The 17,835-nt window shown below is 43.3% G+C and overlaps 1 protein-coding gene across 1 annotated transcript in view; it reads left to right on the top strand.

The window, feature by feature from the left end:
- PLCB1 (phospholipase C beta 1) overlaps positions 1–17,835 on the top strand; it is a 521,389-nt gene that overhangs the window by 431,711 nt on the left and 71,843 nt on the right. The window contains exons 24-27 of the mRNA XM_066639109.1: positions 4,209–4,341; positions 5,695–5,748; positions 6,518–6,737; positions 10,827–11,007. Coding sequence (XP_066495206.1) covers positions 4,209–4,341; positions 5,695–5,748; positions 6,518–6,737; positions 10,827–11,007 — 588 coding nt within the window. The remainder of the gene's footprint in view (positions 1–4,208; positions 4,342–5,694; positions 5,749–6,517; positions 6,738–10,826; positions 11,008–17,835) is intronic.

The following is a 17,835-nucleotide window of genomic DNA, read 5'->3' as shown; positions in this document are numbered from 1 at the left end:
CCAGAGGACAATTATTATGAGTTGTTCTGGGGTGAGACAAACAGCCTGTGGTTCTCATCTCTAGTCCTTTAAAAATGCCCAGCATAGTAGTGGGCAAAACATTAGAAAATGAAGATGCCCAAGAAGTTCTTACTGCAGCACAAATAGCTATAAGAACATAACAACAGCCCCACTGGATCAGGCCATAGGCCCATCTAGTCCAGCTTCCTGAATCTCACAGCAGCCCGCCAAATGCCCCAGGGAGCACACCAGATAACAAGAGATAACAAGATAACATTCTGGTGCCCTCCCTTGCATCTGGCATTCTGACATAGCCCATTTCTAAAATCAGGAGGTTGCTCATACACATCATGGCTTGTAACCCGTAATGGATTTTTCCTCCAGAAACTTGTCCAATCCCCTTTTAAAGGCGTCCAGGCCAGTCGCCATCACCACATCCTGTGGCAAGGAGTTCCACAGAACAACCACACGCTGAGTAAAGAAATATTTTCTTTTGTCTATCCTAACTCTCCCAACACCCAATTTTAGTGGATGTCCCCTGGTTCTGGTGTTATGTGAGAGTGTAAAGAGCATCTCTATCCACTCTGTCCATCTCCTGCATAATTTTGTATGTCTCAATCATGTCCCCCCTCAGGCACCTCTTTTCTAGGCTGAAGCGGCCCAAACGCTGTAGCCTTTCCTCATAATCAATTTGACTTCACTCATGGCAAAGACAGTGAAAAGATAGTGGGAACTTGGTGGATCATGGATGAGCTACACCACAGGCCAAGGTTATCAGGTGGTATGTTACCCTCCAGAAGGGCAACCCATCACACAGGCACATGCAGCCCCACCTGCAGATCAAGCCTGTCCTAGCCATACAGCCTCAATTTAGAACTTTTTCCCCAAACCCAAAACATGTATAAACTTTGTTCGTGTAGAATGTGTGATTTTTACCACACTTTTTTCCTTCCTTTCATATTGAGATGTTTCCCCCATTCTTGCTCTTTTTGTGGACCCCAAAATTTTTAAGTGTGAAGAAGGAAGCAGAAAGGTGTGCTTGGCTGGCCTCCATTGAGCATGAATAAATTGTGCTGGGTTAGTGGCTTGCATAGATACCCAAGAGTTCCCTTCCCTGAGAAGGGTACTCTGGGAAACCATCCAATCAGTCATCCAAAAATGAACTTTAATTCTTGGGAAGCCTCCCCGCTTGGAAAGAAGAACTCAAAAGGAGTTTCCTCATGGGGGAACCCCACTTCCTTGATTAAATAATATAAGAACATAATTTAAAAATTTTCTTGTGAACATTTGAGCAGGCAATTGCATGACATGCCCAAACCATGAAGGTGCCTGCCCTCAGAAGGGCAAACATTGAGGGGAAAACTCCCTCTCCTTTTGGCAGGCAGGTTCTGCTGGTATATGTGCAAACATAGAAAGACAGCTGCCTGATGATTAGTAGCACCAGAGGAAGGGCTAGCACAGCTTTTGCCATGAAGAAACCATCAGATTGTAGTGAACATGTGCTCACAAATCCCATGTGGGTGGAAACTCATGGATGTGACTCAGGGGTGTTTTCCTACAGAATAACTGCATATTTGGTCTGGGCCTCAGTTCGTTGCTTAGCTGAAGATGTAGTTGTATTTCTGTGCCAGCTGAGGGATCCCTCTACAAACAATTGCATGATATCTCAGCACTGAAGGAAAAATCCTTGTACGAACAGGTTCTCTACCCCGGAAGAAGCTGTATGTTAGGTCCAGGCAAAAAAAACCTTCCTTCTTAGTAAACAGCCACAAAGATTACTGCACCTCTCTGTCAGCTAAGGAATTTTCCTCAGAAGAAATGTTCCAGCTTAGAAGCAACTGCCACTCTGAAGGTTGTCAAGAATCTTTACGTTAGCATCTCCCTTACCTTAGATGTGAGTCAGTGTTGGATGAAGGTTTACTTGTACGTGTTAGAAAGCTGTTCTTAGAGAAGAATAGAAAAATCCTAGCTCCTCACCATTATCCCAGCAGTATCATATTCTGTAGATTGCTGTGGACAACCAACACCAGTGTCCTTACCTGACTGGAAATAGATACCATTAAAGAGAAATAAGCAGCTTTCAGACAAAAGCAAGTATAGGGAGCAAATATAAATGATCAGCACCTTTTCATTTACCTCATACTTTAGAGATGCAGCATTGAGACTCTAATCATGGTCTATCATTGTTGAAGAACTGAAATGATGCATGGCATTCCAGTCGCAATGTATTAATATTCATGTGTGTGTGAATACTCAGCCAGGTTTCAGTATAATTTGTTCTGGCCAAAAATCTTCTAAATTTTTTTCCCATCTACTTGTTAAACCATAATGAAAGGATGAAGTATAGCAAGAGGACTGTCTCTCTCCCACCCCCTTCATCAATTGATTACCAATGAAGTGTAAAAATGAAAGCTGCATGAGAAAGCAAGTTCTGCAAGGTACCATGGCAACAAGTCCTTCCTATATAACCGTTCAAATCTCAAGAAGGTGCAGTGCTCCCAGTCTGTATGCCATCCTGCCCGTTCCATTAGCATAGAGGAAATGTGCAATGTTATTTGAGAAAAATGGCCATTAAAAGAACAGTTGCAAGATGATTAATGTTTCGATTTCAGCAAAAAAAAAAAAAAAAAAAAAAAAAAGAATGTGCTCTAGATATGGGCTTTTGAAAGCTGCCAAGGAAGTACACGTTGTGGGGAATGCTTAAACAGGTTGGGCATTTCAGACACATTTATCCAAGCCTGCAGCAAGGATGGAGGTACTGTTTACATAAGCTTCTCTGTTGAATATAATTATAGGTGAGCTTTCCTGGGAAATATTTCTGTGCCTTGGGGCAAATTAGTAATCCGGGTGCTCTATATGATTTGCTGTTACCTTTAAAAAAGTGGTTCTATATAATTCTCTGTTTATCAAAGTCTAGTGTATTTTTCTGTTAGTTTACGTCTGAATGACTATTATGTTTTTAAAACAGTGATACATATTAAGATCTGTATATAGGAGTGGTATTATTTAGAATTCTTAGACGGCAAAACCTTGCCTTCTATAGGGGAGGATCTTGTTGGCATCCTTCAGTCTTGGAAGACTATGATATCGCACTCTGAATGGTGGTTCTGGAACAGAGTCTCCTCTCCAGTGCGCAAAGCCTGGGTAAAGTAGATATGGAGGATAGACTGTTACCCATGCAGCAAATCCCCCCTCTCCACGTCGCTGAAATGGTCCAATGGAAAGGCAGAAGCCAATACGGTTGGTTCTAGCGGCGTCGCAGGAGTTGCCAGAACATGGCTGTGTTCAGCCATGAACTGCCTCAGGGACTCCGGCTCCGAATTTTGCCTCGAGGTGGACTCCTGAAGCCTTTTCCATAACTGGATGTAGTCACAAGGCAGTGGAGGTTTGGGATCAGAGTTTTCCTTCTCTCAGATGAGCTGCCTTCCCAGGCTGACAAGTCCCATCTACCCGGTGGCTGTTTAGTTGTCTCTTACGACAAGTACAGCCAAACCAAGGGCCTATTCTTATCCCCCAGCTCCCAGGGGAGGATATAGTGGTGTAAAATAGGAATGCGAATAAGTTCAAGACAGCTCTGGATACAAGAGACACCAATATATGTTTTTTGTGTAATATCCTATTGACAGGGACATTATCTAATAGCGGTGTTATGGATTAATAAAATTAGATGTTTCGTTCCACATATGTAATCTAGAGTGCATACACCTTTATCTGTGCAGGATACAATTTGTATTTAAAAATGTTAAGGTTTGGGCTTAGGTTTTTTTGCCCCTTAGTAGTCAAAGTGCTAGTGCTGTGTATTTATTGTAGTGGCAGAGTTCCATGATTAATTTTGTTTTCTTGACCCCTTTGTTGACAAAATAGTGTTAGTTTTTTTCCTAAATGTGTAATCAAAGGGGTTGAAAAATAGTCCTAGCAGTTATTTCTTTTTTATGCTAGTGAAATTTAATTCTGAAAGTACATTTTAAAGTTGAAATGGAACTCGCTTTGTGCTAGGTACTGTACAAACACCGTCTCCCTGATTGAGCTTGCCATTTGAATATTGTGTAGTAAACATGAACAATTGGTTAGGAATGGGGGACTGTCTTATCACTGGAAACAAGAATCCACACCCACATTGTCAGTCAAGTGCCCTAATCACCTGGGTGTGCTGTCTCTTAAATATCTTGCTTGCTTGTGTATTTATGCGAAGAGTTTTGTCTCATTAGGCTGATCAGGGAGATGTACCTGCAGAAGCTCAGAATGAGCCCAAACCTGCACCAGCTGAAAATGGAGTCAACCATGCTGCTACTCTCACCCCTAAACCATCCACTCAGGTTGCTCCCAGCCAACCAGCACCAGGTAAGAACTGGACTCTATTGTGCCCTATCTGCAATGCCCTTATACGGAAGAACTACTAATGAATAAATTTCTTTTACTCTGTACTGTATATACACAACCAAGCAATTAAAACAAAGAATTACTCCAGTCCTCTTTTCTGTGTAAAACAGCTGAAAATATCTGCTTCTGTTTAAAAGGCTATTCCTGTAATAAAATTGTGTTGCCTTTCAAAAGCACAAAAAGTGCTTTCCAGGAAGAGCCGTGGGTTGTAGTCTGCACATTGTAACAAACTGGGTTGTTTTGGGCTTGGGTATGGCAGCCTGGGTTCATATCCACAAAGTATCCCCTCTATTTATGGGTGTTCCATTCCAAAACACGCTCCCACAGTTAAGTGAAACCATGGATATGGGCAAATGCCTCCCCATCTGGAGGGTCCTCTGAATTCAGCAGGGGCCGCAATATCTGTCCATGGCCTATGCCAGGCTCGGACTGAACCCAACAGTGAAACAAGTCACTTCCAGTTTCTCTGTGAAACCAGAAGTGATGTTTTTAATGCCTTATAAGGCAGCGGTTCTTAAACTCTCTTGGAGTTTGAGTCTCACTGTAAGTTCTTGAGGAGGAGGGGGGAATGGAGTGAAGCAATCGCCTGGATTGTGCCACTTTTGAGGGGCACAGCGGCTTTCCTGCACTCACTAGAGGCTGCAGCAGGCTCCTGGGGTACGGAGCGCCCCATGCAAGCCTCCACAGGGCTCCCCGAAGTGCGCAAACTGTCAAAATAACAATTGCAACCCACTTCCTGTTTTGCAACCAAAAAACGAAAGTGGGTCATGATCGTTACTTTGAGTGTCTGCGTGCTTCAGGGGGGCCCTGTGGAGACTCGAGTGGGGCTCCCCATACCCTCAGGAGTCTGCTGCAGCCACTGTACCCCTCAAAAGCAGCGCAATCCAGGCGATCGCTTTACTCCATTCCCCTTGCCGCCCCTTAAGGGGGCAAAGGCCAGGGCCTTCAGGCTGGGGCATTGCAACGCCCTAGTTTGAGAACCACTGCTTATAAGGCAATGGGGTGCCTGGGGAAGCTCCGGAAGACCTTTGCTTTATCCAAATCTGTGGCCTCTGCTGGGTTCAGAGGACCCTCCAGAGACTAGGGGAGCTGTGCTCCTCTTGCCTCCAGAGGGGGCATGCATCAGGAGTGTGTGCGGGCAGGCGGACCCAATCTGTGGATAAATGAATGTGTGGATCGGTGATCTGCGGGTATGGCGGACCCCCCCCCATTTAAAATTTCTTTTCTAAGCTTAAATGAAAACTGGTGTACCTACTAGTTAAGGGTGCCTGTTTGTCTTTTAAAACAATTGAAATTATTGATGTTTACATATAGGTTCTGTAAAAGTGCCAGCAAAAACAGAAGATCTTATTCAGAGTGTCCTGACAGGTAAGAAACATACACAGCAGCATTGCTGGATGAGCTACTATGTTAGTTTGTTACAAAATTAACCCATTTCTGCCCAGCCCACAAGACACATTTGATTTGCATATATGTAACGTTGGGCAGAAATGGCTTAAGAATGTGTATGGCCCTACTACCCTGAAATTGCTGGAACTCAGATGATTTTGATAGAGGAAGAACATGGTAAGTTTGTATTCTGGGTTATTCCTGAGGCTGAGCCTAGAGATTTTTTGCATCTGCTTGATTTCAGGATATACCAACATTCAAGCAGAGTATAGTGTAAGCTCTGCATTTCTTGCTTCATTTAAGGCATCCATGCAGGGGAAGATGGCTGCATTCCAATCTGAGCACAGTACTCTGGCCCTTGGCCCTCTCACCCATGAGTAGGTGGGGGGAGGGAAAGAGCGAGAGCACTGAGCTTTCCTGGGATCACACATGATCATGAACACCCTGACTCATATGTTACTTTCTGCACAAGTGTTTGTGATGTGGCTGCTTCACACGTGGGGTTTTTGAACATGTGATGCAGGACCCCATTGTCTGCTTTTCTCTTGCACTTTGGAATTGCATTTTGAATGTTGCTTATGTACAAATGCTACTTTATGTTACAGGAAAGAACAATGGTCAAGGTGCACTGAACAGCTCCTCTTGAGCCCTCTGTTAGTGGGAGTCGTAGAGGTTAAGAAAATGTTGCTATGTCCCATGAATGTGTATATGTAATGTCAAACGAAAGTATTTCCTCTTATTATTACAGAAGTTGAAGCACAAACCATTGAGGAGCTAAAGCAACAAAAAGGCTTTGTGAAACTTCAGAAGAAGCATTACAAAGAAATGAAGGACCTTGTGAAGAAGCACCACAAAAAGACCACTGATCTTATAAAAGAGCATACTACGAAGTACAATGAAATCCAGAATGACTACCTACGACGTAGGGCAGTCTTGGAGAAAACAGCAAAAAGAGACAATAAGAAAAAGTATGTTATACGCTGTTTGCCGCTCCTCTTAAAAACAAACCTTTCCTTTTTTGCTGGAGTGGTAAGGTAGTTTCAGTGGGCAGAACCAAAAGCAGATATTGCTCCTGGCAGGTGTCAGTATCCTTCCAGATCACTTTGATGAGAGGGTAGCTCATGTTGGGAGACAGTAATTCTCACAAAACCACTTAGAGAATTACAGCCTGAGGACAGAATCAGACATATGACAGTTAAGGTCTGATGCTCTGTTTGTTGGACTCTCCCTGTCTCCTAAAACTGATTGAAAGGGAGATATTTAATCATCCTCTAATGGTCACAATTTTGAACTACGCTGATTATGTCCAGGAAGCAGTGGAAGTATCAAACTGAGTGCCTGAAAGAAAATAACAGAATTGGCTGTTGCTCATTTGTATTTTAAAATTTCATCCAGCATCCACTGTTTTAGGTGCAGTACATGTGCTTTTTCTCATTATCCTTCTTGTTTTTGCTTTTGAAATTTAGTCTTTAAAATGCATAAGAGTCCCAGATGTGATCAACATTTTGTCTGATCTCAACATAGCAGAATTCTTAGAACAGTAGCATTCAGCCTTTTCAGACCCGAGGACTTACCTTTAACTTTAGGGCCCTTGCAGCTGTTTACCACATGTCTGTCTTTCTGTTTCTCTCTTTCTCCCTCTCTTCTCTCCTCCTGTTTATTTTACCATTTTCCTTCTCTTTAAACACACATGCGTACGTACACGCTCTCTCTCTCTCCCCCCCCCCCTTAAAGAAACTAAGTTAGAAAGTGGTGCTGGCTGTATGACCCACCTTAGAGCAGAATACCCTACACTCGCACCTCTCTTTTTGAGGACCAGACTCAGGCATATTCTCAGTTCTTTTGTTCCTATTTGAAAGATTTTAGCATTTTGTACTAGATTAAATGTAATGATTCTGTCCATGTCCTGGTGTCCCCTTCTGCCAGCCCAGATCTTGGTAGGCTGGGAGTCGTAGGTTTCCAGGGAGATTTAATTGTTGTTTATCTGGGTATTTGTATGCCCCTTTTCATCCTCCTGAGAAGACCTCCAGATCATTCATGTCTGGTTAAAACCACAGTTCACATAATTCCACTTTAAAAGCATACCAGGAGGAGGAGGTGAAGGTGGATTCTGCCTTCTTGGATTTCCTTGGCCTCCTTAGAGGCCATTGGTGTTTGAAAGGGGGTGGGACACAGTTAAGCTTAAAGAGCACAGCAAGGAAAATTGGTTCAGCTCGTGGAGGAAGTTAGCCTTCATCTCCCTGAGTAGGGAGAAGGAATAGGAAACTCAAGTACCTTAATATTTAACAGTGTAAGTCTATGCATGTTTATTTAGAAGAAAGTTCCATTGTGTTCAGTGGGGCCTACTCACAGATACATGTGTATAGGATTGCAGCTTAATACATTTAAATCCAGCACACAAGGTCACACCTGCTTCTATATGCCCTTAGAAGTCCTTTAGCAGATATTGAAAAACTTGATTTGTCATAAACTTTTCATTCTTGAAAAGAATCTGGCAGCCATAATTGTCTATCAAATAATGCTCACTAGCCACTGGGAACTGAGGGGGGAACAGGTTCCCTTTGCAAAAACTGTGGTATAAGTCAAGAGACACTAACATTTAAGTTCCCCATCCATTCTTATCAGGCAAGTCTTGTGCACAGATCTTGGCATTGACTCACACAATGCTGAATTTCATTTTTTCCAGGGTTTCCTGAGGCCTGTAAAATTACCTCTTGGTTGTTATCTTCAAGCACAGGGTCAGATTCTGCTTATTTCCCTGTGGGCTTCGAAGCCAAATTTTACCATTACAGAGAGAAATGGAGAAATCCCTTTTTAGCATTTAGGATCAAGGATTCTGTCTTCAGAAACACTTCTACTCTCTAAACTTCAGGTTCCTGAACTCTCAAAATAGACGTCCCTCTCATTTTCTCTTAGATCTATACCAATAGCTTTGAAGACTTCTAGATGCTCACTCTTCTTCTAGTTATTCTCTCTTTTTGAGTGCCTCAGTTCAGGAAAGAAATAAAATATTGCATTTTCCCATTGCCCTCCTCCACACACTGTCAGATGAAGAAAGACTTAACAGGTGGAAGGCAACAGGCTTATTTTTCATCCATTCAAACTTAAGGTGTATGGAGCAACCTGCAGTGCATCTTTCATTATGGAAGTGATTGAACCTTCCAAATCTAGATCTGCTCACCTAAGGAGGGTTCCAATTTGCCACTTCTGTGTTTGAACCCTTCCTTCAAAGAGTTGCTGGTATAGTTACTTTCACTATTAAGTGGTATAATACCCTACCACCCCATATGTAATGTTGACATTGACTACAGCAGAAAATAATTGACTGTGAACAGTAGTTCCCCAAGCAGCAGCCTGGAACTTCTCCTATCAGTGAACCTTCTTAGGAGAAAGCACCCTTGTCAGTTATTTGTGATAAGAGGCTTGGGCACTTGCAAGGAATTTCTACACTCTTCACATCCATGGACTGCAGTCACATTAAGTGAAGTGCACGCATCGGTCAGGGCAAACAGAGGCAAGTCCTCCCCTCTTTGTTCCATCTGCAGCTTAAAGAGGAAGCGATTGTTTGGAGTTTACCTTAAGGATCAAATGCAGTGGACCAGATGATGTCTATGTAGGTCTCCTGTGCCACATCCTCCCTGTGTAGGTATAGGTCAGTTTTCACTTCCAAACTGTTTTCCTCCAAAAGGCAAAACACTGTATGGATAGCAGTTGAACCTCTGGATCTGAATTTCGTGTTTGCCCAAGTGTCACACTCACTCCAGGGTTTGGTGATGATCTTTCTCAAGCAATAGCTCTGACCTTAATTCAACTCTCTGTTTTAGACTCTATTTCTGTGTTTCCTAGGCAACTACCTTAGCACCTGGGTAGAGCTGTAAACACCTCTGGTTATCTGTCATGGCCCAGACTGATGTATTTCATTTGCTTTGGCCTGATTTTTATTTTTTTGTTATTAATTCTGTTACTGTTCAGCTTGTTGTTACTCTGTTTATTTCACATGCCCCATTCATTGCCCCCCCCCTTCTCACCTCACCCTTTATAGTTACAGTTCTTTCCCAAGACCAAAAATATCACACTGTTCCTAAGGGAGTTTGTTGTTCAGATTCCATTTTGTGAAAATTATTTTTCCTTGGCTTTTGTATGTTGTTTCACTCAGCTGGCTTTCCTTTGACAGACCTTTTGGTTTCTGTGAACTTGCTTCTTTGGAATCCCCTAAATCATGTGACATTAGGGTTCATATATCTGGGGTATGTACATTCTAACAAGGGTTAAGTGAGCTGATAAAGAGGTTGTGAGGGATCTTGAAATGATGCCATCCACAAATCCAAAACAGGATACAGACTGTACAGGAGTTTCATTGGGAGAGACTCAATTAGATCTGAGCTGAGATATACTTGCACCACTCTTTTCAAATTTCTTTTGTTTCCACCCATATCTCTTCAGGTGTCCTGGGCCCATAATAAGCTGGATACAAGACCCAGAAAACATGCACCCATCTAACCTGAGCTGATCACAAACAAGATGGGTTGGGATCAAAGTAAGGTTATTCAGTAGTTCCAGTGTGGGGCAGTTGTTTAATTGTGGGAAAAACCTCCTGTTGGTTACAGGCAGTCCCTTCAGCCAGTAACACCAAGGCAAGGGTTAGATGGTTAGCTGGCATTAGGGTTCTGGCACCACTTCTGAGTCTTTGCATTTAAATTTTCCAGGAGAGTGGTAGGCAAAAAAAAAAAAGAGGACAATGAACTAAGGGCTCAACTTTATCCAACTTTCCAGTGCTGATGCTACCATGCCAAAGGGGTATGCACTTCATGCCTTTATGGGCAGCGGAGCAGTGGGGAGGGCAGTCACAGAGGCCTTCTCAAGGTATGGGGATGTTTGTTCCCTTACCTTGGGACTGAATTGTGGCTGCATCGTCCCTGGAAAGTTGAAATAGGACTGGGTCCTGAGTTCTATTGCATAACTGTAGCATTGGGATTTCCCGGGAGTGGGTGGGGGGGGGGTGACAGAACTGCTCTGTCATAACCAACGAATTGCCTTTGTTCTGTATTGCTGTACAGAGGTGAAGCTGGCAGTCCAGATCACAGCTCGTCAGCAGTCGAACAAGAGTTGGCCGCCCTTGATTCGGAAATGACTCAAAAGCTAATAGAGCTTAAGCACAAGCAACAACAACAGCTGCTCAACCTCAGACAAGAACAGTATTATAGTGAAAAGTACCAGAAGCAAGCGCATATCAAATTGGTATGTATCAGTATCTCAGTTCCCCATTTTCTCTGAGGGTCTCTGAGGTCAATGCTGCTTGGAGAAGTAGGGGTGTGCCCCGCCCCAACTGAAGTGTACTTAAATTTTTTATATGTAAAGTCTCACATGGTTCTAGGTGTTCTTTCTCTTCCATTACAATACTGCAAAAAATGAAGGTTTGCACATGTTGTGGAGAAATTTGTGGGCGCATAGAATTTTTGATATGGCATATCTGGAACGATGTGCAGTGTTCTAAATGAACCGCATCATAGGCTTATCCAAAAGCATTATGATAGTGGCTGTCTGTTTTTCAAAATCTTTTCTGATTCTAGTGACAACCATGATCATTAAAAAGAGAACCTTGCAAAGCTTTGCCATTTTTTTCCTGCACTAAACGCAGAATGTGGAGCATAATTGATAAGGATCCACATGTATCAGCTGGGTTTCTTAGCCAAGCCTCTATTTATCCTTGCTCCCAAAATACATAAGCACCACCTTTTGGCATGTGCAGTTGGCTTTGAGAAGCATTCTCAATTTCTCTCATCTGTGCTGAGTTTAGGAAAGGGGGGGGGAGACTACTACTATTTCCAACCTCTTCCAAACTTATGTGGAAGGAAATCTGCTTCCTTCAGAACGTTCCACCACACACAGAAGACTTGGAAGAGAGACTGAGGGCCCAGTCCTATCCAGTTTTCCAGTGCAAATGCAGCAACCCGAATGGGGCACACACTGGATCCTGGCAGTGGGACGGTGGGTCAGTCATGGAGGCCCCCTCAAGATAAGGGAACGTTTGTACTCTCAGTTTGGGGCTGCATTGCAGCTACACTGGTGTTGGAAAGTTGGATAGGATTGGACCCTGAGTCTTGTCTAACTTGTGTGGTGATTTATGTAAGATCAGTAGTAGTAAGAATCTCTCCTTCTGTTGTTTATCTTCTTTAACCATCTGGGCCCAAGAACAACCCACCCTCCCAACCTTCTGCACTTGTTAGAAGGTTGGCAGGAGAGACTGATTCTTTTATTATTTGCATACAAGTTGTAGAAAGAGAAAAACAGTAAGAATGTCTTCCAGTATTTCTTTCCTTGCCAAAACTGCAGAATTGAGGCTCTGCCTTTCCACGAACCCTTGACTGATTGAGAGCAAGCTGGAGTTTTCCCTCACTTCCAATGGGGTTTGAAGATAGGAAGAAATCAGTTGGAGGCTGTTGGGAGAAGTCCTTGCCAGAAGGCTGGGGCAGTTGCCCCTAGTATGTTGGCAAGTGGCTTTGTTGATGCCTGTTTGTAGAGATCTTGGTCTTTCCAGGCTTTGATGCCGAAATCAACATGCTCTGCTTGAAGTATTTCTATTCAGATAATTAGAATCCGTGCCAAAACAAGCAGTTAGCTTAGAGCAGCTTATAAAACTGGAAACTAGATATTTCATATAGCTAAAAATGACTTCCAACTATTTATTGTTTGTGCCAGATGAACTTCTATGAAACTATGTGTGCTCTAAATTGATGCCAGAGCACAAGCTATAAACAGCCAAGTGATATTATGCATATATTGTCCCAAAGCGGCTTTTATTTTTACAGCTGCAACTCCCCTGTTGCCTGAGTCATGCACCCTTTGTGGGGCAGCCCTCTGGGCTAAAAAGGAATCCAATCAAACGGTAATAAGTACTTTGGAATCATAAAAGCTGAGTGCTAATATTATCTAATGTCCATCAGCCCCAGCACGTGGACACTGTCAGAGAGGACTTACCATGTTCTAACGCACTTGGTTATTTAATTGTACAAAAGTTCAAAGTTCACCAAAGTATTCCATCTGCAAACTGCACTAAAGCATATCAGTCTCTTCTTTGCTACCAATTAAGATTTCATGAGCTGGTCCTCTGAGCTGGAGGTTTGTACAGCAGTTCAAAAGTTTGGGCTTAAGCATGGCAGTGCTATCCATTGTCTACCAGTGGCACCAAATCCAAGGTGATCAATTGGCATGGTTGGGCTGGTGGGTATCCCCATGCATTACTGAGGCTGTGCTGTGACCTGCAGAGCATTTATCTGGTGATGGTAGGAAGGGTGTGCTTGTCATCCTCTTGCATCAGATGGTGGAAAGACTGTGCTTCCCCTGCCTGGCAAAAAGCTTGAGGATTCTCTAATAGGGAACAGTAATTCTGGATGCAGCCTTTCTTCCTAAATGCTGGCCATTACCACTCAGTCAAGGACAGATTTATAAAATCGGCTCATTTCAAGGCACTTTGAAAAGTTTAAAACTCACTGCTTAATATCAGCCAATTGAATCATCAAACTTGTTTTAAACTTGTTTATCTGGTGTGCTCCCTGGGGCATTTGGTGGGCCGCTGTGAGATACAGGAAGCTGGACTAGATGGGCCTATGGCCTGATCCAGTGGGGCTGTTCTTATGTTCTTACGTTATGTTCTTATAGGGATTGGAAGGCTTGAACATTTCTGAGTGTGACTTATTCCATACTTTGAACACACTGTAAATATAGAACGTACATGGTCATCCACCGTGTAGTCACTTTACAGTACAGAATATTATCAGATTTTCTTGTTTTATGTAACTCACAGCGCAATCCTATTTTGTGCTGGAACAGGCAGGCCAGGAGGCCTGCCCAAAGTGGTTCAGCTGGAAGTAAGGAGAAACTCTTCCCCTTGCCGCCAGGTAAGCCACTGCAACCCCTGTGGATCTCATTGGACTTGTGCCACCTCTGGAGAGGTGAGCGAGGAGAGCGGAGTGGCTTGCAACTGCTCCGCGCTACTAGGGAATGGGGGCTAAGATCCATCATATCTTTTTTTTTAAATTTATTTTTGCCTTTCCATAAACACATAAACAAACTGCTGTTCAGTGACAAGCTGCTGAACCCCTGTGGAGATACCATCTGATTGAAAGAAGATATTTGGAAGTGCTGTTTATGTTATGCAAATTCCAGCTATAAAGGATTGATGTAGCTCAAGGCTTTGGAAGATAAAGAAGAAAGAGGGGGAGGATTCCTCCACTTTACTGTGGAGAAGATTATTGAACGCTTGGTATTATATGGAGCATGATTTCATCGATATACATTTATAAATGCGCAACCCTGTACTGGATATAATTTCCTTTTATTAGACTTTGGATTTTGGATTATTTTGGATCCTTCACCGTGGCAGGATTTCGTGAAATATGAACTGGTGATTAGGTTTTGTTGTGTCTACTAATAGAGACAAAGAAATTCTTCGAATTCCATAGCAAAAAAAACAAAAGGAACTATTTAGTAAAAGAGAGTTGACTTCTAGTGGACTAAAAGAAAATTGCAAGAAGAAATGATGGAACTTCTAGAAGAATGGCAGATTCTGATCCATAGATAGCTGGAGAATCTGCTTGTGATGAGCAGAAATCAGGTGATTCAAACTTTACAAATACAAATTAGTGTGGAAACTTTAAACCTACAAGTATCTAAGCTGTGTGAATTGGAAGTAACACTGGAGAAAACTAACAATCAACAATTTGAGTTACTAACGGATGGGGTAAATTGGAAGATAAGAATTCAAAAACTGTCGGATTGGAAGGGAGAAGAGATACCACGAAAATATATCTTGAAGGGACTGATCAAGAAATTGGTCCAAAGATGGTGAGAATGTATCAGGAACTGGAGTTGTTGGGAGGAGCAAGAAGAGGATGGATTTTTAAGAAGCAATTGTTGAGAGATGTTGATATGAAGATCCATCATATCTGCCAGGTCCTGGTCCCGCCTTCCACCGGGACCGCCCTCCACCACCCTCCCCACATCCTGGAACGCCTCCCTCCTGCCTCCTCCCTGACCACCCAAGAGCACTGTGTTGGCCAAGCTCGGCTGATGCAAGGCTCCCTGCCTCAGTCGGTGCAAAGGCTGGATTCAGCCTCCATGGGCTGGCATGCATCCCTGCACCGGCCCGGCTGACTCTAGAGGATGCTTAAATGCACAAGGGACTTGCGTCAGCTCAAGGGCGACCTCGGATTGCGCCCTCAGGGCACAAACCAGACTGGCAGGTGGGTCATGAAACTGTCAGTGTCATGAAACTGCCATAAAGCACTTTTGCACCAACATAAGGGGAGCCGACGTGGGCCCTAAGCTGACATGGGGAACTGGTGGGCGTGGGAAGGCGTGGAGGAGGCAGGAGGGAGGAGTTTCAGGGTGGGGGGGAGGGTACGTGGCAGGTGTTCCCAGGGGTGTGCGGGCAGGGACCAGGAGGCAGGGCCTGGTCTGGCACTTATCTGGCACTTATGTTGGATCCTAGCCCTGTTCCTGGGTGGCCGGGGCAGTCCCGGGTTGCTCGGATTTGTGCCACCGATTTAAGTGGCACTGATCTGAGTAGCCCCATTGGGACTGTTATGGCTCTCCATGGGGTCAAGCCTCGGAAAGCCCCAAACTTGCGCTGGAAACAGTGCAGGCCCACCGGCCTGCCTGGTCCAGCTCAAGATAGGATTGGGGTGTCCGGCTCAATTCACTCTGTACCTTTTGTACTCAGATATGATTATCTAAGTACAAAATAAACAGGAATGATAGGTAATTGTTTTACCTGGCTCCTTTATTCTGCAACATGTAGAAATTAAATGACAGAAAATGACAGAAAAAATTGGAATCCTGCTTGCATACATATGGCAGAGAAAAGCAATCTTTTAGAAGTGTAGTAAGTCCCTGTGTATTTAGTATTCTGGAGTCTACACCTTACTGTGAATTGTACTCACAGATAAACATGCATTCTAACATTTCAAGCCCAAATGATTTCTGAGTAAATAACATCTCTGCTGCCTCCCAAAACATTGTGAATTGCTATTAAGGGTCAAAATAGATGTAATGGCAGGAAATTTATTTTCAGACCACCTGAGGCTTTATTTTACTAAATTATATGAAACCGCAGGTGGTGGTTTCATATAATTCATATTGGGGCTAATTCACATTGGGGCTTCAAGATGGTAGTGGGCGGTTAACACTGTCCTTCATGTTTTTTTCCTCATCAAATTGCCCTCTTCAAGCTGTTTGCCTTGCAAAAGACAATTTACAGGTACCATACAGAATACCTATGAGCTTCCCCATCAGGGCAAATAGGTGGTTGGGGAGGGGGGCTTATATCAAATTGGGAACGCAGCATGAAGAAACATTTAAAAAAAATCTTACCCCAGCTTAATGGCACTGATTCAGATCAAGCTCCAATGCTTTGTTAACTGTTTTTAGAAGACTGGTTGCTGGGCAGCCTCATCCTATTCAGCGCTAACGCAGTGGGCCTGCATGGCCCACACCATATCCAGCACTGAGGTTGAGCAGGCTAGAGGTCTCCTTGTGCTAAGGGAACATTTGTCCCCTTACCTGTGTTGAGCCCCAGCCTGCCCAATGGTGGCTAATTGGAATTGCTCCAGCTAAATTGCTGGTGTAGATCTGATAAAACCTGTGTAGGGCTTTCATGCCCAGGACGAGGGTTAGGTTGTGGTGGAGGCCTGCTCTGCCATCCTTGCCTCCTCCCAGGCCTGAACTGACCCCTCCCCGCTGTCCCCCACCCCAAGACACCCTTCCGCCCTCCCTCCCGCCTCTGCTCCACCAGCACAGAACTTACCTGCCCCAGCAGCCACAAGTCCACATTCAGTGCTGACAGGACAGCACAGGCCTTCCCACTTGTACTCCTTACTTAAAAGTTGTCATAAACATGCGTAATGGCACATTTGTTCCAGTTAGCATTGGCGCAGTGGTTGCTGCACTGGCACTAGCCCATTTTAGGATTGGGCTGCTAATCTTGGTTCTCCTAACATGGCATCTATTTGAGTACTGAAAGTCTGCTTTTTCCCTTTACTGTAACAGGGATAGGCAGAAAGTAAATTGGGACCCACTGGTAACTGGTAGATCTATAGATAAATACAGTGTATGTATATACAGAAAAGGCACACACTTTTGGAAAGTTGAGTTTAAAAACATACAGCCTAAGTTTTTTTCATAAATGGCAAGGTGTGGTAGCCAAGTTATGCCTATAGATCTCATACAGCTCTTAAAGTTCTTCTGAGCAATTTTCAGGTTGTTTTTAGGATTTTGAGAACCACAGTGTTCATTACTTTTGTTTTGTTTTCAAGGACATTTCTGGCTTGCTTTCATGCAGAAAAACCATCCCCATTAATGGCAAAACAATTCCAGTAAGGTCCATTGTTTCCAACATATTACTTAACAATTCCACGGCTATTCACCTCCTTACTTAGAAGTCTTGCAGTCAGAACTTCCAATGGGGTACATATGAGATGTATTGATGTGAGAATAATTCTTCTTTATTTTGTTCATTTATATCATGACTTACTTCCATGAAGTTCTCCATGTCGGTTCCCCAGATAGTCTCCCTTCCAGAGCTAAGCCTTGTTGTATTGCATACCTTCAAACTATACTCTGGGAATGTCATAGTTGTAGTGTCATAGTTAGAGGTAAGCAAGTTTTCCTTACTTCATAGCTTCCCATATGATTTAGTCTTTTGAAATACTGTGGAAAAGGTATCATCTTTAACAATTCAGTTCGAGAATTTTGAAATAACTATCCCTCCCCAGCTAATTCCTATAACAATGGCACGTTATATAAGAAACAAACATCCCATCCTCTAGTAATGGTTAAACAGCCTACAATACAAAGGTTTTTAAGGTGTGTGTAATCATAGTGTACAAACATGCCCCACATAACAATCTTTAGCTCGAGTCTTAGGCACATCTGTGGCTTACAAACTACCCAAATAATGTTACTCTTTTAGGCTCTTTGAAGAAAACCAAAAATGGATCCTAAGAAGAAGCTTGTACAATCCTTTATCTAACCAACCTCTATGAAAGCTTCCAAATCTACATAAATTTG

The sequence above is a fragment of the Tiliqua scincoides genome, chromosome 1 (genome assembly GCF_035046505.1).
Source record: "Tiliqua scincoides isolate rTilSci1 chromosome 1, rTilSci1.hap2, whole genome shotgun sequence".
NCBI lineage: Eukaryota > Metazoa > Chordata > Lepidosauria > Squamata > Scincidae > Tiliqua > Tiliqua scincoides.
The sequence above is the reverse complement of the archived record's forward strand: the minus strand, read 5'-3'. Positions and strand labels throughout refer to the sequence as shown.